This window comes from Lepidochelys kempii, chromosome 3 (genome assembly GCF_965140265.1).
Source record: "Lepidochelys kempii isolate rLepKem1 chromosome 3, rLepKem1.hap2, whole genome shotgun sequence".
Lineage (NCBI taxonomy): Eukaryota > Metazoa > Chordata > Testudines > Cheloniidae > Lepidochelys > Lepidochelys kempii.
In genome coordinates this window covers 95,499,625-95,520,370 of record NC_133258.1, presented here as the reverse complement: position 1 = coordinate 95,520,370, position 20,746 = coordinate 95,499,625, and the positions used below count along the sequence as shown (strand labels likewise).

At 39.0% G+C, this 20,746-nt stretch overlaps 1 protein-coding gene across 1 annotated transcript in view; it reads right to left on the bottom strand.

Annotated features, from left to right (window-relative positions):
• Window positions 1–8,277: 8,277 nt before the first annotated feature.
• RNF217 (ring finger protein 217) overlaps window positions 8,278–20,746 on the bottom strand; it is a 99,340-nt gene continuing 86,871 nt past the window's right edge. The window contains exon 6 of the mRNA XM_073337202.1: window positions 8,278–19,742. Coding sequence (XP_073193303.1) covers window positions 19,669–19,742 — 74 coding nt within the window. The 3' untranslated portion in view covers window positions 8,278–19,668. The remainder of the gene's footprint in view (window positions 19,743–20,746) is intronic.

Sequence of the window (20,746 nt, the reverse complement as noted above, 5' to 3'; positions counted from 1 at the left end):
TGCCTAGGTATCCAGCAGACAGAGCTGTGCTGCCCAAGTGATCAATTTTGGCTGGTGTGGGTTACAAATCACTTAAGTATTAAATGTGTGGGTCATGAAATTGTGTTACCCTCATTGTAAGAATAAAGGGCAGCAGAACTGTACTTAGCCTGACTGAATGAGGGGGTTCTCCCTCCCTCAGTGCTTAATTTGTGCTAGGGCTTGCCAGGGCTGAGCCCCAACACCTCTAGGCTTGGCAGTTCATAGCCCTCAGACCTCTGGGCTTGTCACATCAGTTATGAAAGTAACAAACTTGCTTGAGCCCTCGCACCTTTTTCATTACAAATTAAGCACCGGTCATCCTCAACTGAACTGCACTCCCTAAGCAGGTTTGGATGCCATATCCTAGGGAAGAAAGAGAGGGAGGGCACAGGTGTTTTGCTTGGTGGTGTGGGCTTTGTCTAAGTTAAAGGCATTATTTGACCTGCCCCTCTCTCCTGTTTAGAGATAGAGCTGATTAGTCTCCATAGAGACTCTTTTGGTTTGTTAAGTAACCACTAGAGCTGAAAGCACTGATAATCAGGTCTAGGTGCTTAGACCTGCTGTGGGACAGTGTTTCTGTGGAAGAGAAAGCTCAGCCTGCACTCGCTGTGAAGTTCCCCCACTGAGATCTGGGTGGAAACTTGAGAGACCAACTTGCAGAGGTCACAGTAGCAGCAGAAGGTAACAGTGCAGGGCCATTGGGGATGGATCGGTAGAGTGAACGGTGGCACAGCAAACAACAGCGGCCAGAGCATTGGACTATGTTTTAGTGACTTTGCTCCAGAATGCTAGATTTGTGACTGGGAAACTTATATAAATATGTTTCCTAGTAGGCCAAGATTTTTAAAATGCCTTATTTGCCAAGGTATTTATCTCACAACATCGCTAACTCCAAGTGGTCATTATCTTGGAGTTTACGTACAAAAATATTTACAATAATAAAAAGTTTAGTACAGAAAGACAGCCATACTGGGTCAGACCAATGGTCCATCTACCCCAGTATCCTGTCTTCCAGCAATGACTATTCCAGGTGCTTCAGAGAGAATGAACAGAACAGGGAATCATCAAGTGATCCATCCCCTGTCGTCCACTCCCAGCTTCTGGAGAACAGAGGCTAACGGACACTCAGAGCATTGTGTTGCATCCCTGCCCATCCTGGCTAATAGCTATTGATGAACCTAACATCCATGAATTTATCTAGTTCTTTTTTGAACCCTGTTAAAGGTTTGGTCTTCACAACATCCCTGGCAAAAAGCTCCATGAGTGACTGTGCATTGTGTGAAGAAATACTTCCTTTTGTTTGTTTTAAACTTGCTGCCTATTAAGTTCATTGGCTGATCGCTGGTTCTTGTAAAGTGAAGGGATAAATAACACTTCCTTATTCATTTTCTCCACACCAGTCATTTTATAAGCCTCTATCATATCCCCTCTTAGTCGTCTCTTTTCCAAGCTGAAAAGTCCCAGTCTTTTTAATCTCTCCTCATATGGAATCTGTTCCATACCCATAATCATTTTTGTTGCCCTTCCCTGAACTATTTCCAATTCCAATACATCTTTTTTGAGATGGGGTGACCAGAACTGCACACAGTATTCAAAATGTGGGCATTTCATGGATTTATATATTAAAAGTGGAGGAGCTTAGTTTGCCAGACTGATCAGCTAAATCAATACTGAAAACCCATATGAAAAGACTACAAAACACCATGCCTCTGGACTGCATCAACGTGCAGAAAGCCTTATAAGCCAGTCACTGTCAAAGCCAATTTTAGAAGAACTTAATGAGGCTGTTAAGAATGCTGGAGATGCAACTCAGTTTATGTGAACCAACATGGCTGTTGCATCATACCACACACTACAAAGTGGAGGCCAACGTTAAGTGCATTGTCATTTGTTAATCCTGAAGTTGGACACTTAGGGTAACCAGATGTCCCGATTTTATAGGGACAGTCCCAATTTTTGGGTCTTTTTCTTATGTAGCTCCTATTACCCGCCACCCTCATGCTGATTTTTCACACTTGCTGTCTAGTCGCCCTATGGGCATTGGTTTCGAACAAGACTGGCAAATGCTCGCTATCTTTCTGAGAAAACTCAGCTGACTCTCCAGAAGCATGTGATGCAACAGTGAAAGACTCAGCAGCTGAAAAAGTGAAGAACACGCTCCCCATATTCAAAATATGCGCATACATGGCTGATGAATGCCCCAATGCGAATAGGCATCAAATATTAAGACACTGTGGATGTTATCTTGATGTCCGTGATAGGCCAGTAGATGATTTTTAGGTGCTCAGGTTATAGAAGACACACCAGCTGCGTCTGCGACATCTTAGAAGAGATGTCTGACCCCAGAGGGGGAAAGGGGACAGCGCCTCCCGCGGTCCCAGCCAGGTCGGGCCGGTTCCCAGGACCCGCCCGTGGCGTCTCCTCACGCCGGCGTGGCGGGAGGCTGAGGGCTCTGAGCCCCCACAACGGCCCAGGCCGGGCTCCCCCGCCAGCGCTGACGTCACGGCGGGAGCTGCGAACGATGGGAAGCTCCCACCTGCCAACGCCGGCAGCCGCCCGGCGCCGAGTCACCCGCCCCGCCCCCTCACCTCGCTCGCGGCAAGTCTCGTCGCTGGGGGCGGGGGTCTTAGCGGAGGGACAGGCTGGGCGCGACTGGGCAAGTTGGAGGCGCCGCCGCACGCGGTGTTGGTTGCCAGGGTAACCAGCCCGGCCTAGGGAGCCAGCCGCCTTCCGTTGCCGGGGGTGCGGCCGCGCGCCGCCTCCGGCGGTCTGTGGGGTCCCCGCCCCCGCGCAAGGCGGGGCCGACGGGCCGGGCTGGTTCTGTCCCGCAAGCGCCGAACCGGCCGCTGTGAGGTCCCCGGCGCGCTCGCGTGAGCTGGGCCTGCTCGGTGACGGCTGAAGGCGCTGCCCGCGAGGGGCGCGGCAGCATCTGTGCGGGGACGGGGGGGGGGGGCAAACCCGCACGCAGGAGGAGCCAGGGGCCCAGCCCCTGGGTGGTAAGAACGAGGGCGATGCGCCGCCGCCAGTGGGGGCGGGGAAACCCCGGGCGGGGGCGTAGAGGGGACAGCCGCCCACCCACGCTAGGTGAGCGATCTGCCGTGGGGGCGGAAACAGGGGGCGGGGGCGGCCCCCGGCAGCCGGGTGCCTCTCAGCCGCTGCGGCGCCGCAGGGCTGTGCTCTGAAAGGCGCGGGGGCGGCCCAACGCCTCGAGCGAAGGCTTCGCTTCTCTCTCTCTCTCTCTCTCCGAAAGCAGGTTATGAGCTGCTCAGGGATATTGGTTTCAGGGGAAGATTTTACATACCTGCCCCCGAAACACTAGTCGTGTCATACATGATTTTTTTAGTGTTGTTAAGAGTCCCTTTCCAGTTACTATGTCTGCCTAAAGCTTCAGAGCAGTATCCACATTTGCCTTCGCTAATGCTGTTTGCCTGAAGCACACACTTGCCTTTCTCCACTAAGTATCAGAGTAACAGCCGTGTTAGTCTGTATTCGCAAAAAGAAAAGGAGTACTTGTGGCACCTTAGAGACTAACCAATTTATCTGAGCATGAGCTTTCCTGCGCTACAGCTCACTTCATCGGATGCATCTGATGAAGTGAGCTGTACCGGAAAACTTATGCTCAAATAAATTGGTTAGTCTCTAAGGTGCCACACGTACTCCTTTTCTTTCCACTAAGTATAGTTTCACTCCTTTTTATTTACTTTTTAAAATGTTTTATTAGTTTTAGCACTTCATCATTTACCTTCATTACTTTTGTGCAGATGGATGTCATTAATTTACATTTTAATAATCAGTGGAAAATATTAATAGCTACTAGTAGCTTCAGCAGTCACACCTACAGTATTTCTAGTAACATTTCCTGTTTTTCAATTGTGATTTTGTAATCTATAATTTTTATTCCTAAATTAGTGTTCATATTCCTTTTTTTTTTTTATAACACAAGTCTGTTCTTTGGGCTCATAAAACTTCCAGGCTGCCTGAGTTCTTGGGTTGGTGCTAAAACTTCTTTACTTTCCTTTGATCTATCATTGGCCCTTGGCAACTGTTTTGTATCTGTACCCAGCATTTGAGTGTATTTCACCACTTGTGAGTAGAATTTGTTTCCCAAATATTCAGTAAAGGCCAGATTTTTAAAGGTTGAAAACACCCAGCTGCTTCTGAAAATCTCACTCGTGACCCTAAATATCTTTAGAAATCTGATCCTAGGGGCACTATGCTATCTTGTATGAAATCTTTCTGAAAGGCAATTTCTACTGTAATTTTTACTCAATATAAATACACAACTACAAGATTGGCAACCACAAGAATTAAAATATCATGAGTTATGCACCCCAAAGTCAGGGAAGCACAGAGGCAGGAAGCAGGGCCATCCTTACAGCAGAGCCCCCCACTGGAAGCAGAACAGAACAGCTGATGGCTGGTAGGCCAAATGAAGGCCCTTGTGGTCAAGTTGGCCCATGGGGCTGCCTTCTGAAGAATACAGCTAGTGAGATTCCCTTTTGATTTTAGCCTCTACCTGCTAGTTAGCCACTTGTGATTAAAATCTTATCTTTTACTCTGTGCTCCCAGGAAAATTTAACTTACAAACTCCCCAAGTCCCCATCATCTCTTACGCTTTCCTTACATTGATAGTAGTGTTAATGAGTCCATGACTGCGATATCAGCAATGGTGTGAGGAAAGTCTGGTAGACTGCAACAAAAACGTTTAAAGTTAGCTGAAAACACTGTGATATTGTCTCAGCATACATGCATAGTTCATGCAGGACGCATTACCTGACCCAGAAACATCCAGAAATAAGGTGTGGCAGCTACTAGATATACTCTGTATTTGTTTCTGAAGCAGTAGCATGTTTTCATTGTAGGCAAGCCACCTGGCTGGTTTACTTACCCACTGGTTGAGCCAATCAAGCCTCACTGGGAGAAATGTTAGAAATATGTCTCCTTAGGCTAGCCAAGTGTCTTCAATGGCTCATCAATGCAAGAGCATGCAGGTTGTCTCTGAGTGATGGTTTTGTTGACAGCACTGGGAAGTGTTTTGAAAAGAAGGCTGACACTGACATTCTTAAGTAGCCAGGTACATATACTATAGTGTATATTATGGCCACATAATAGAGGTTTATGGCTGGATTAACAAAGGTACTTTGGCAGCTAAATCAGGGGTTTAGGCTCCACAGCAATTCACAGAACTCTCCCAGCACCCTGTAGGTACCTAAATGCACTCATTTGACACCTACATTTTCAGGAATAGAAGTTCCCTAGACACTGACGTTTTTACCTCTGATCATAAACACTTTGTCCTGTGGATGCCTACTTCCCACCTAAGACCCAGAGCAATTCATGAACCAGGGAAGATAGGCAGGCAAATACCTAAATTGCATGCAGGGCCTGATCCAGTAGGTATACGCTGAGACTGCCTACCGGAGCTGGTCTCATTCAAAATCTGCCCAGATAAGGTGAGCAGTAACACCACCTTGTAACTTTGAGCCCAGTGGCTAGAGCACTTACCTAGGATGTGGGAAATCCCACATTTAGTTCCCCCCTCAGTAGAGGGGGAAAAAGATTTGAACAGGGATCTCCCACATCCCAAGTGAGTCCTCTAACCACTGTGCAAGAAGTTGTAAGATGGGCACCACCGCATCATTCAGCCATTTTGTGTGGAGTGAGGCAGACATCTGCCTAGCTCATTCTCCCAAGCAACAGTTTAGAAGCCTATGCTACCTGACGTGAAAAGAGGGGTTCCTGATTGTGAATCATCCACACAGCTAGGCACCTCCCTGCAGCCCAGACTTAAACTCTGTGAGAAGGGCAGCGTTTAGAACCCAGGCCTCTCCTCACCATCTCCCATTGGCTGGCTTAGGCAGCTCCATATCTAGCATGCCATGTTTTACATAGGACATTCTTGTTAATATACCTCAGAATATTAGCCTTTATTGTGACTGCATCACAGGCTTGACTCATATTCAATTTGTGATTTACTATCACCCTCAGATCCTTTTCAGCAATACTGCCACCTAGCCAATTATTCCCCATTTTGTAGTTAGATAGGGGAAAAAAAATCAAATTTACAAGTGAAGTACTTCGCACTTATCGTTATAGATTTTTGTCTTGATTTCAGACCAATTCTCTAATTTGTCAAGGTTATTTTGAATTCTAATCCTGTCCTCCAAATCACTTCCAACTTCCACCATGCTTGAGGTCATCTGCAAATGTTATAATCATACTCTCCACTCCATTATCCAGGTCATAAATTAAAATATTGACTAGTAGTCCAGATACTGGAATGACCCCTAAAGGATCCCACTTTTATGCCCTCCCAGTTTGACAGTGAAGTATTGATAACTGCTTTTTTAGTATGGTCTTTCAAACAGCTGGACGCCCACCTTATAATAATTTCAGCTAGCCCACATTTCCCTAGTTTGCTTATGAGAATATCATGTAGGACAGTATAAAAAGCCATACTAAAAATCACCTCCTGTTCACTAGGCCAGTAACCCTGTCAAAGAAGGAAGTTAGGTTGGTTTAGCATGATTTGGTGTTGACAAATCTATGTTGGCTCTGTCTTATAACCCCATTATCCTCCCCCATTATTAATAATTTGTTCCAGTATCTTTCCAGGTATCAAAGTTAGGCTGATTGGTCTATAATTCCCAATGAATCATCATTAATTATGCCAGTTATAATTAACTCGGAAATGGGCTTCAGCAACCATTATGGACCAAATATTTAGGTCTGTACACAAAATGATCATAATTATACAATCACAAGAACTGTACACATTAATAGCCTGCTAACTATTTGTACAAGAAACGGAGTGCACATTCATTAGAAAAGGAAGCCCTTTCAGTTAATCATGGAATTTTGGTCTTCAGGCTCACTTATCTCTAATAATCACTGTTTAATGTTAATTTTATTTAGTTAACTTTTCCCTTTTCCTGCCCCCACCAAAATACTTGGGATGTTGAACAACATTCTTAAATGCAATTAAAAAATAATAGAAATCACCCTTTAAAAAGTAAAACAAATTGAAGCAGTATTATATGGATAACTTAAGTCCAAAACTATTTAAGAAGTCAAAAGAAAGCAGGTGCTTTAAACTGCAACTAGTTTATTAGGTACACAGGAATTAGTACTATTCATGTACAGACTGGTTTAGAGACAGATACATCTCATCCAGCTCAAATCTTGGAGCTGAATGATGAGCAAGTTCTTCCTCCTGCTTCTTTTCATACGGTCTGTCAGCTAGAGGCTCCATGCAAATTTTCTTATTTTCTGTCACTAGCTTTCTGATGAAGAAACTGGCTCAATGAGAGAACATTTTGTCCATTAATTGAATTAATGGCCTAGGACTTCATTATCTCATAGTTTCTCTCTCAGTCTCGGATCAAGTTCTTAGATCTTCAGCCCACCCTCTGTGAGGTCTTTTCTGGCAAATCTAAAACAAAGCTATCTGTATAATGTTGTAGGAAGGTGGCAGCTCAGCATAGCGATATTTATCTCTGAAGAGCAAGTACTGGTACCTTTTTCTTTCCCAAGGGTTTCTTCCTGTAAACTCTCTGCACACATAATCATGATTACACTCATGCGTTTAGACATTTTAAGGTCAATTATTAGAGATATACAACACTTTGCATTTAGAGGTTTTGATCCGTAGAAGCCAATGTGCTTTAACGAGGTGAACAGACATTATTATTCCGTTTTTACAGAGGAAACTGAAGCACAAAGCGATTAAGAAACATGCCCAAAGTCACACAGTGACTCAGTGGCAAAACTGGGGCTAGAATGCAAGTCTCCTGACTCCCCTCTGATAGTAAGTTCATTGGATCAGACTTTATGCTTAGAGACACCCTAGAATGTGAATTAAAATCACTGAATCCTATTGATACATTTTATCGTACAAAATGTAGTCAAGGCATAGTTCCTTTTTTTAACCAAAAGTTTCAATTCCTGAGAAATAGGTATTCTTGGTGACGGTTAAGGGCACAGTACTGGCTAAGCCTAGTTAACACTTGAGAGCACCCTTTTCAAGATTACTGAAATTTTTGGTATCTTTATAGTTATCGTGATTAGAAGAATGGGTTCTGGAGAATATTTTTTATTTTCCTGTTCCAAAAAGTTATCTAAAGTAGTGCTTCTCAAGCTATCTGATGTGGGGGACCAGCAATTTTTTTTTCCAATGTGCGCGCAGACTATTTGCCTAATTTGCACAGCTACAGAAGTTTAGTCCTTTGCTTGCAAAAAAGGATTCAGAAACATCAATAGCTTTTTCCTCTCCAAAACTTTATTAGGTAGACATTACTAGATGACACTGTATGACCCTCAGCATGCAAGTAAAGAAAAACTCCACTGTGTATACCTTCACACAATCCATATCTTAACAAACTCAGAACACTATTTCCCAAGGTTAGAACAGGTGAAGTGCATTCAGATTCTTTTTATAACATCCTCCAGTTTCATCATGAGAAAATTTCCTTTTAATTCCTCATAAATAAGGGACATTAGAATATTGATGAAAGTCAAAGGGATGCATTCAAAAGCACTGAAGCACCATAAGCTTCTGACTATTGAACTTCACTCACAGGATATACACCAGATTTACTGGACACTCTTTACTGAAAATGCCTACAGTAAGTGTGATTGGATTTAGCAAAGTGGAACAGTACAATGACATTCCTATAAATGAATATTAGTGAGGTACCATTTTGAAAATAAACTGTTAAAAATTTCACTTAAATTTCAAAAGGTCCTGTCCAGCAGGATGACGCTTTTCCTTCTTTCCATGTTTTTGTACATGTGCCTATACAACCTGTGTCTAAATGTTTTTGAAGAACAGGATTCATTTTAATTATTTTACATTCATTAATACAAGTTTAGTCAGACACTCTTATGGCAGATTGTACAGAGGATGACAGAGGACAAACATAAAACAAAAGGCACTCAAAAGGATAGCAAAAATTATTAATTACAAAACATTGACACAAACTGAAGCAATTGTGGAGGGAGCATATTCAGTAATAGCCATTGATATAATTCTAAAGTATCAGTCTGGAAGGTAGATTAGTTAAAAAAAAAAATACTGCCTAAAATCATCTATTGAGGTGTTTGGTTTTTTTTGTCAAATTACTGTAGCACAGAGATGTTTAGATTAACATTCACAAATTTAGTATAGACACAATTACTCTTGCTAAAATGTTGCTTTAAATAATTTTGCTGTATAATGTAATTTTCAAATAGAAACACAAGATAAGAATTATACATTATCTTTCAGTATTTTAGTTGCATGGAAGCAGAGAAGAATGTGCTTTTGAGGGAACAATTTGTTACACAAATACTGCATGTTTCTTTTATGATAGCTGAAGACTTACAATACATGGTCTCTCATTCAGTAGACTATAGAGTACTTAATTCTGATAAATTTAAGATACTACAGGAATAAAGCTATTGGTATGAGAGGGTATCAACAAGGGTTATGGCAATTCAATAAGTCTCACTGAAGTGAGACTCTCAGGCAAATTCCTTGATCTTAGTAACTTCAGAATTGTAGTATGTTGGAATTAAGACATATCTGACTGAATCCTAGTGAAGTACTTATATGTTTCTTTATAAAAAGTCAAACTTCAGGTGGGAATAAAATCTTCAAAGATTTTCCTTACTGTAATTTAAGCTAACTGCACTGGATGAAACATCTTCTAGAATTCAGAAATTTCAGTAACAGGAAAGGCTCTAGAAAACAAAAGCCACACAACCTTATTTTTGGTCAAACTTGACAGAGTGTAGAAAAGAGTTTATAAAGGAAGCATATTTATGACCATAGTTTCATGAAGAAATAATTTTGTAAAACAAGCATCAGTTTTCATCTAAAAATCAGTTTGCCTACAGTAATTTTCTTTTGACAATTGACATTGGTCTTTATTTTTTTTAATTTTCAACAATTCAGAAGAATCTACAAAAATTCAGGAACAGAACGTATTCCTTATTCTGACACCAGATTTGAGGAAAGAGATTAAAAAAGGGATCAGTAACTTTTTATGGTACATATGTAAGTATTTCACGCAATCTAGTATATAGTGGGTAAATCCTGGTCCTCACTGAAGTCAATGGGGGCGGGGACTTCACCAAGTAGTTTGACAGAAGGGAGGAAAGAAGTTGCAATCACATCCTCCTTTTTGAGATTGAGACTCAGTATGGCATGTATCCGTTTCAAATTAAGTCTCTTCACACAAGAATAAATCTCTTTAATCCAGGATTATAACTTTTAACGCATCATCAGTAGCAGAACTAATAGGTAGGGGGCAACTGCCCCTCCCCCTGTGGCCTTTAGGTGTATGTGTGGTGGCTTTTCAAGCATATTATGTAACTGACAAAAGGAGGTGTATGACAGCATTTTCAGAGGGAACAGTTTCAGGCGATCGTCATAGAAGGTCAAATATTAGCCAGGATGTCTCTTCAATCATCCTTGGATGCCACAGACACTACAAGCCTGCCTCAAATTCACCCAGCAGCATCTGCTCCTGTCCCACGTGGCTGGGCCTGGTTGCACATTTCAGGAGTTGCAACATGGCACACAGGTTCAAGTGGTATAGCAACCCCGTGAGCCACATCACAATGCCACTCACTCAAATTCATGGTGAAACGGTAACCAGGCCAAATCTAAATAATGCTCTTATGACTTGTGTGCTAGGTTGCAGTACCCAGAGTAGGGAGCTAGGCCCAGCCCTGTGGGTCAGGAGCCACCACTGCCACGTGAGTACGGGGCAGGCTTGCTTTCCAGCCCTCCCCCCAACCCCCATCCCTAAGGTCTCCTTCCTGCACTGCGCCAGGATTAGGGGTTGTGGTGTCGGGATGGAGGGTGCTGCTGCAGGAGGTAGGTGCTCCCTCGGCAGGGCAAAGAGGATGCAGCGGCAGAGAAGGAGTACATCCGTTAAACAGGAAGTTTCCACAAATGACACCCCCCCCCCTCCCAGGTTGTAAAATCTGGCTCCACCATTTTCTCTCATCTAAAATTTGGCCTGAAAGGTTATGTCAAAACCCACAGTTACTTTTATTAGAAGACAAAATGAACACTGACAACACATATTTAGATGCATTTCTGGAAAAGGAGGGGGAGTGAATAGTAGTTTAAAAAACAGAAAGGTTAGATTACCTTTCTTGTTCCTAAAATGTATTATGTTGAAATATCCCTGTTTCAGAAAAAAAGACTTTTGGTCTAAAGATGTCTATATATAGCAATCAACTTGTCAATATTTCCTATATGGCTCTTTTATAAAGGAAAACTCAACTGATTCAAGCAATAAGGCACTAACATAAGTTAATAAAAGCATGCTGTCAGTACACAATGCTCTAAATCAAAGCTGAAAAGCAAGTGTTAATATTATACCCACTTTTCCAATTTTTAATGGCCTTTATGTTTCTCTCTCTTTGTTGACTACCTAAGAGACGTATTAAGAGTCCTATTCATGCGTGCAACTTTTAATTTTAAAATACATTTGGAGAAACTGCTTACTTAATTAATCCAAATTCCTTCTTGCCCCAGCATTCCTGTCTACTTCATATAAGGGGAGAAAGATTTGTCACTGATTTTGCTAGAAGTAGGATCACCACCTATGTTCTGAACAATGCTAGGAGCAGGATTAATATTTTTATTTTCTCACCATATATTGTACTTATGTATATCACATACAAAAAATAACCTATTTTATTTCAATGATTTAATTGCCATTAAAGATAAGAAATTTGGCCCTGAACAGTTCAAGATTGGACAAAAAAGATTTTAGGCTGTCTAATTTTGGAATTTTTTTAGAAATTTAATTTAAAATCCCAAAGGAGACATTGGGAGTTTGTTTTTAAATTTCCCATAGAAAATATAATAGGTCAGATCCTCAGCTTTTATAGATCTGCCTAGCTTCACTGAAGTCTATTGAGTTACATCCATTTATACTAGCCTAAGATCATTCTCTTTTTAGGAGCCATTGCTATTAAACTGAACAATATTATGTAATGATAAAATTCTTATACTATAATCCAAAATGTGATACTATTTATATATGCTAAACTGCATTAGCGAATAGTAATACTGTACCAATATTGTCTGAAGTGGTCAATTTTAAATGCAGTTATTTCCTTCTTTAGCCACTTTAACCATCAGTTTGAGAGTTGGGAATATAATTAAATAAAATGTATAACAACGGGCAATAAGGTAAACATTTTATTATGAGATGGCACAAACAGACAAATGTAAATTTACCTTCTTGTACTTGTACTAATTTCTGGATATGAAGCAGCAGAATGTAGATTGACATGAAAAATTCCTAACTGCAATTTCCATGTTAAAAAAAATGGGACATGACTCAAGATTGAACCTGTTCGGCTTCCCCTGGAGCTTGGATCAGATACGAGCGCATTTCTTGCCTGTATCAGCAATTTACAAGCAGCAGTGTTCATATTTTAACAGCTTGTTTTGACTGTATGTTTTTTCATTTCACCTTTTTTTCTTTGTAAAATGAGGCAATCATGGGATCACATTAGTAACTTTATGCTGAGTTAGTGACAATAAATAAATAAAAACTGCTAACAAAGTATCATTTTTGTTTCACTGTTTTCCAAGAATTTCCTAATTGCCTATGCCAGGTCTTGTGAAACATTATAGCTGGAAAAGCAAGGAGCTGGCATGCACTGATGTTTAAAAGGGTCTTGCACACACTTTTTGTTTTTGTTTTTTTAGTGTAAAAATGGGTTTTTCTCTAATAATTTTCAAATAAACCTCTGCCATTTTGACTTTGATCCATACAACAATTTCAGATTTACTGTTCAGTTTTTCACATGAGCCAAACAGAAAATGAAAGGTTTTCTGCTGTGCTGTACACAGTATTTTTTCCTAATTACCACTGAGAACAGGGTCTTTTAATTTTATATAATAAGACTTGCAATAATTTTTAAGGGGAAAGATGAGACATATTTAGACATCCAGTTTCACTTTTCTAAGAAACAAGCAACTGTACCTTACTTACACACACTCATATCTCAAATACATCATGCATTTTATAATCAAGTTCCTACAATACCGTAGGTGTTGGCAAATATTTTACTGCCATATTAAAAAGAGCATTAATGATTTTGCCTTTTACTGCTAATGTTTCCACTTTTTATAGGAAAAGACTATAGATAGCTCTAAAGCCTTTACTATCACTTGGAATAACATGGAAGAAGCTGGACCAGGAAAATTACAGTCCTGCGAACAGAAAGTAATTTTGTAGTAGGTCCTGTTTTTAAGGAGTCACAATGTGTTATGGGGACAATTTTGCTTAGATCAACTCAATGGTAAGAAAAATTACAAATACAGTCACACTTTAAACTTACATTCATTCTTTTTATATATTTTACTTTTTCTTGCCTCCTAACAAGCCAATTACTCCTATGTAAGTGAAGTCAAAATGTTGAATCATGACATCACTGTTTTCCATGTCAGGCTGATTTCTGAATCACAGGACTACTTCACTGCAAAATATAACAAATGATGAAGCTGGGTTCTGAAAGAGAGTTTCCTTGATGTAAATATCTCTACTAACAATAGGCAAAATACCAAAAAAAAAAAAAAATTGCAACTCAAACTGCGAATTGTATATGAATACTCTTTTTCAAGTTTGAAAGTCCCTATTATGAATACTCTTTTTCAAGTGTGAAAGTCCCTATTAAAAACTCTGGATATCTGCAGGTTGCAGTTCCTAAAACTTACTGATATGGGTCTGCTGAATAGGACAGACTTTAAAAAAGGCCTAAATAAACACTATATACAAAGTGGTTTACCAGTATCCCAAAGAGGAAAAATGGCTACATATTATTACAAGTCAACATTCCTTTAGCATGGAACCTTCCAGAGAAAGCAATTTGAGACCAGATCAACTGTTCTACAGAAAAAAGTCTAGCCTTGCTTCCCCACCAAAAAAAAAAAAAAAAAAACCACCAAAGAAAAACCGGTGCTAGTGTTACTATGAAGAAACTACTAAGAGGTTTTGATAGAAAAAAGATGGGATGCCTTACAAGGGTGGAGAGGGGAGCACCTTTCTGAAAAATTCTGCTCTTACCGAAGATGTAAAATCGTCTGATTTTACAGTTGCTGTGCTACAGTCCTTAAACATAACTTCATGTAACTTGGTCAAAACATTGTGGGCCAAATTTACTACTGGCATACAAATGGATGCAACTTCAGTGACTCCAATGGAGTTGTGCCTGCAGCAAACACCACCAGCAAATTTGGCCCACTGCAACTAAAAGGCTCCTGATGAAGAAATCATGAAATTCTCTTCCAACAAAGTGCTCCTTTAGGATGCTTCCCATCAGCAAAATTCAAAGTGATCTAATATGGATTTAAGTTATAATGGCCCATGGTTCACACCCACAACTTAGAATTATACAGCCATAACCACGGCCAAGAATTATAAACGGTATAAGGTCCACTCCAGAAAGAAATGCCACAAGATTTAAAAGTTCAAAGTCTGTAAAAGTAATCCATTTGGCTACTGAATTTGAACCAATTAGATACACTTGACAAGAGAAACCATTAAATTCTCTAAGAATCATTTCATCAGATGTAAGCAAAGAATTATCAGTCCTCTACAAGAGACAGTTATACTGTCCTGCACTTTTTTTTTTTAATGTCACACTAACTGCTATGACTCTTTGGAAAAACAGACAGCTCACTGGCTAAACAAAATTCATAGTGGCAAGTATTTCAAGTATTATTGGCAATATTCACCTCTCATTAATATTATAGAAAAATTAAAACATCATGTTGTCCAACCTTCCAAAAGCAAGGTGAACAGATGCAATAAAAAAAACACCATGTCATCAAGAGCTGTGCAATAAACGACTATTTATATAGTATCTCAAAAAATGAACTATGGACAGATCCTCAGCCCCTGCTATCCTAAAGGGAGATCACAGAGGTGAACTGAAAGTGCATTTTTAATTATTTTAAAGATATGACTATACTGTGCTATAAATAAGTGATAAAAACTGGAAATGTTGTAAATATAATTTGTGATACTGAAAAGGAAATGTTATAATCAACTGGAGGACAGGGTTGCAGTACAGTTATTGACTCATAACTGCAGTCCCACTTTTCAGTTGCATAATTCATTGCACTCTTATTGGCTAAGGTAATAGGATTTGCACAATAACTAGTTATTTTCCAATAATACAATATGCAATTCCCTGCATAATCACCTTACAGTTACACAAATACCTCCACTATGAAAGGCTACTGCACCTAGAACTCCATAAGATACTGCCACAAATATGGTTGTCTCAGCTTCTGGTCCCCTTCCCACCCTGTAACCTCACCTAGTTGCACTAAACACAATTTAATTACACTAAGTGAAGGAAGGGAGGGGACTAAGCCTTCCTCAAGGGGCAAACAGCAGCATGGGAGAGAGAAATATTGGGAAAACTAGAGTTAGATTGGCAGGTGGCAGTGTTTGTTGTGAACATATGGGTGGGAAGTTCTAGGGCACTAGCCATTCAGAGTAGAGATAATCAGAGTAGCCAGTCAGAATGCAGGATTAAGAGGATACTTTTCAGTACAATATTCATAATTTCAGGGGGCTTTGATAACTCTGTAATAACTATATACTGGCTAACAACTCCTGAATTTTTGCCCTCAAATTTTATTTCACCCAGGAGGGCTACTACCTTGAAAATAAGTATCTTAAAGTTACAATTTAAGTACACAGAGCCAAATTTCCTCCTCTGATAGAACAATCTGCGAGGGGACAAAGAATGAGGAAGCCTTGTGGGTGGTAGGTTGTTCCTCCCCATGGAAGAACAACAAAGCTGGCATTGAAAATCAGAGATTTAAGAAGATCAGGAGGCCAGAGCCCTCCACACTGAAGTCCTGGACCTCTGCCCAACTTGGTTTTACTGGGACCACAGTTGGAGCCACTATGATAGGGCTTATACAGCTGGCATCAGATACTGGGATCTACTTTTAAGGGAGGCTTCCAATTGCAGAGAGGTGGCCGTAGAAAGGTAATTCAGGCTAAGGCTGTATTATCTTTGCACAGGAATCTCTACAGTGGGCAGCGATCATGTCCTCAGCTGGCCTTCCCCACTCCAATTACCTTGTGGAATCTCATTCTGAATATGTCTTTTGGTGTGAAAGAGCTCCTCAAATGAAAAACAACCTTTTACTGTCTACTGTGGCTACTTCCCGGTGCCTACTGCATCCGTGGGTCAGCATACAGTAACATGAAACCTGTCTTAAGAATCATTCAAATGGGAAACAACTTAGTGTTTTAATGGAAGGGGTTTACTGATCAAGGCGGAGCAGAACTGTTGTCTAGTAAAGAGTGCTGTCATGTAGGTTTTACTCTATATAATTTACAAATAAAAATACTTGGTAAGAGGATGAACGAAAAATCATTTATCAATTTCCCAATCATAGTAGCTAAATAAATCCTATTCCAGAAATTTTGGTATAATTTATGTGTATCAGAAATAATTTAGAAAATATTGACTTTTACTTTCAAATCAAATATTAAATTTATTTTCCAGAAAATTAAAAGACTGTTTAACTATTTTGTTGATAAAATTTTGACTTCTAAACTTAGAAGTATTCACATTTGAATAGTTGTCAATTTATGTGATAACATATTTAAACTGGAATATAAAATAGTCTTTTTTTTAATATAGTGTTCAAATTTTTAAGGTATTTTTAATTTAAGAAGAGTGAAGAAGTGAACTACAAAGTAGGCAAGCAATCCAGGACTGAATCTCTCTCCTCTCATACAAAAAAGCACTATCAATTATTCTTATCATTCTTTTGGAGAGAGAACATACAAAAGATAAGCATACTCTCTCATCTTTATAAATTCATTAGGTTAAACTTGGCCAATTTTGTTATATGTACAAACAAAATGGAAAAATCATTTCCATTTGATTTTGTTTACCTTGATTAAATTAATGCCCTAGATGACATAGTACTGTAGGAACTGAGAGATGTTATTTTGTATTTTTTTAACCTTAATGGCATGCTTTTTCTGTTCACAAATATTTTTTTGATTATAATAAGTGACTAGATCTATTACCCTACCCCCTTTGATGGCACTAATGTGGAAATGCATGCTATTCATTCCATTCTCTTATCTTAAGATCTTACTTGCATTCCCATAAGAAAATCTGAAGTTATTACCTCAAACCTCCCATATTGAAAAAGCTACAAAAATAGGTTACACATTGTAAGAATATTTCAAACATTTATAAAGAACCAGGAAGAATAATTGAATCATTCCACTGTGTAACCAATTACAGAAAATCTTAAGTACTAAGATATTCTTAAATGAAATAGTTGATTTGACACTGTTTTTATAGACTACACCACAAACACCAAAATTCTCTATACATCTCTAAGGTCTGGAACTTTTCTAAATAATACAAAAGTATCCCCAGAAAGTTATTTGACTTTTAAAAGAAAGGAATAAAAATCCCTGAGTAATCCAAAAACAACTGATATGTATGACCTCAGAAAACGGACTCTTAAAACAGACTAGTTTCAAGGCAGCTGACAACTTTCAGGTACAACCAAAATAAGGGACAGATGTGTCATAGCAGAGACGGTTTTAAAGTTACATAATATATGTATTTTAAATAGAAATACTATACTTTGAAATTAGGTAATTGCCTCCATTTTTAATATAAAACTCTTAGGAAAGGTCCTATTTCCACAATCATTGCAGGGTCAGCATACCTTTAAACTGAAATGGAAGATGAACTGACAGGTGCTGTTGGAACTATCTTGGCTACTATTATATACTTGTACACAGTGTTTTGGTAACAAAAAAAAAAAAAGCAAGCTGGCTAAAGCCTGTAAATAAGCAAACACTAGCCAACTACGGTAAGCTGACATTTGTGTTGCCAGGTAAACAAAATCCACTACAATTTCGTCTACTGAGGCTTTGAAGTTTAAGTATACTCTACTGCAGGGGTAAACATGGATCACCAAATTGCTACTGCTATATTCAGGTTTCAGTTGATTTTTTTTTTAAGGGTATCAGTGCAAAATATATACTCGCAAAATTGTATGCTGTAATTGGATGCAAATTTACAATACCTACAAGCTTTGAAGGAGACTAAATAAAACCACAGCATATACAAATACGTGGTTAGATGTGGTCAGTTAATATGGCCATTTTAAGCAATTTTATTCCTTTTGTTTCTTAAAGGCCAACTGACACTTTATGGAAAAAACTGATATTTTTATTTTCTCCTCCTCCTTTAATGTTTAGATATTCTAGTTACAAACATTTTCATTTCTTCTTCTTCCTAACATTTTTTAAAAAAACCTTTAGTGATATTTGCATGATAGCAAGATAGTGGGATTTTTTTTGTTTTTTATTTCTAGTAACTTATTCCTAACCTTTAATTACATTGTTCTGATTGCAATGGACTGTGAAAAAGAAGTCAGTCAGAATAATATGATTTTAAGTTAGGAATAAACAACAGGACTAGCAGAGCTCTTCAAACAAAGGTATTATTGTCACAGTACATTATCAAAACCAAGGAAGAGAAAACAAAGTATGGAATACTAGTAGGATTGTTTCTAAGTCCTTGCCTCCATGCTCTGCCTGCCCCCACCCATGAGACATTGGGTCTTTTAGGAATTGAGCAGTCTACTTAACAATTTAAACGTGCTGTTTGGGTAAATAATATTTCATAGATTGAATCTTCATACTGTAGCTAGTTTGTAGTGTATGTGCCAACATACAAGTGAAGATACAAGTTAGTTCTAGCTCCACCATGAAAACAGACTTTCCCAGCCATTTTCCCATCTCACTTTCAGTGAGTGCCTGAAGACAGAAAGGGCCAGTAATATTTGTTTCATTAGCTAAGACAGACATTTCTTTTTTGCTGGGAGGGGCTGAAATACTGTAATGTCCTACAGAATTAGTCTCCCCAAAATCATTGCTTATATTCCTAATGTAATTTAAATACTACAACAAATATCATTGACTTGGTTCCAATAATTTTACTCCTTACTTCCCTTTGAGGCACTGATATTTTGGCTGTGGCAACCCCTGCCACATAGGTGATTAAGCTCCCTAATCCGCTGGTAAAATTGGCAGACAATATAACCAGCCATCATCTTCCAGCATCTGATTTTACACATTGGTATGTTAGACAGAACACTGTGTGATGAAAAATACTTACAGAATTAGACTCTAAAACCAGACTAGGCTATTCAGTGTACACTAAAAGTCCAAACACCTCTAGGCATTTCCTCTGAAAGGCCTATACAGAAGCTAAATGGAAAACATGTTACCAATTAAATATTTTCTTCACAGGACAATCAGTGGAGTTGTGGCTACAATACAGACTTTGATTGTCTACGAAAGAAACTTAGACCTAAACCTTTAAAAATAAAGTAAAAAACACATTTAAAAAGCAGCAGTTAGGGGGCCCATCTTGTTGGAGTGCACCAGAGTAGGAGGCATTCTGGTCAGCAGTAGTGTACTGTGTGGAGGGAATATCGCAGAAAGTTCCTATTCTTTTTCCAGGACTGTGGCTTCAAAGCTGTTAACCAGTACTATATTGCTCTGTCGCACAATTTTTGTATAGCCCTTACATGACCAGCTCAGTTCAGGTGAGTAAGGTCCATTCTTACCAGGGCATACCTGTCCGTGACCTTTTCCTCTGCTTTTTACAAAGGCAATAGATAGGAAACACAAATAAACCTGCCAAAAAAGCACACACAAAATTAAAAGAAAATAGTATATAGTTATGAAATACTAAATTGTAATTTCCCAGTGTGTGCGCATCTACTGAAACACAAACACACACACACCACCCAGTATCCAAATATTGCTCCACAAATTCCTGTGAAACTTTAAATGGTTAAGACATTTAGACTAGCACGGAAAACACTGAACTGCAATCATCTATTTTTGGTAACTACACTAACATTTCTCTATCTTTCATTAATTTTGGGTTTAAAACTTATACTTCGAAAATTGCATAGTTTAAACTCTCACAATTCGTCAAAGGACATAAATAGTACAGAACTGTTGAGCACTGGCAATCTTAACTCCACATTAAAGTTTTTTGCTGTGAAATTATAAATTATCAGGAAGCTTTCCAAAATACTTTGAGATTTATTCAAAGAAACCTTAACTCTCTGATTTTATCTGGCATAAAGATCCTGTGGGTATAAAAGAAGGATGCCATTCAATTTATGGTTTACTTTTAATTTACTTGCTAACTACTGGCTTTATGATAAAGCAGTGTTTATTTTGTAACTTACATGATACAATTCCTGCTAATGCCCCTATCTCTCAGGAACAAAAATAAATGTCTCTTCCATAGTGTCTATTATAGAAGACATGAGAATTCCATCATAGATTTAAAGAGAGTATTTTAAACTTACACACTTTTAAATTCACAACTAAGTTAATAAATCAGTTTTCATACAAATGCAAATCTAAAAACTCTGACACTAAATTACACTCATTGTTACCTACTTTCAGTTCAATTTTCTTTTCTATTTGCTCACTTTCCAGAATCCCAATTTCTGACTATAGAAAACCTTTCATGGGTGATATAACCTGAACTACCATGTAACATAAAAGTAATGTCTTGGGCCACAAGGGTATTGTGATTTATGTTATACTAAGTGGTTGTATGCAGTGTTGCTAAGCTGTGTTGGTCCCAGAATATTAGAGAGACAAGTTGTGTGAAGTAA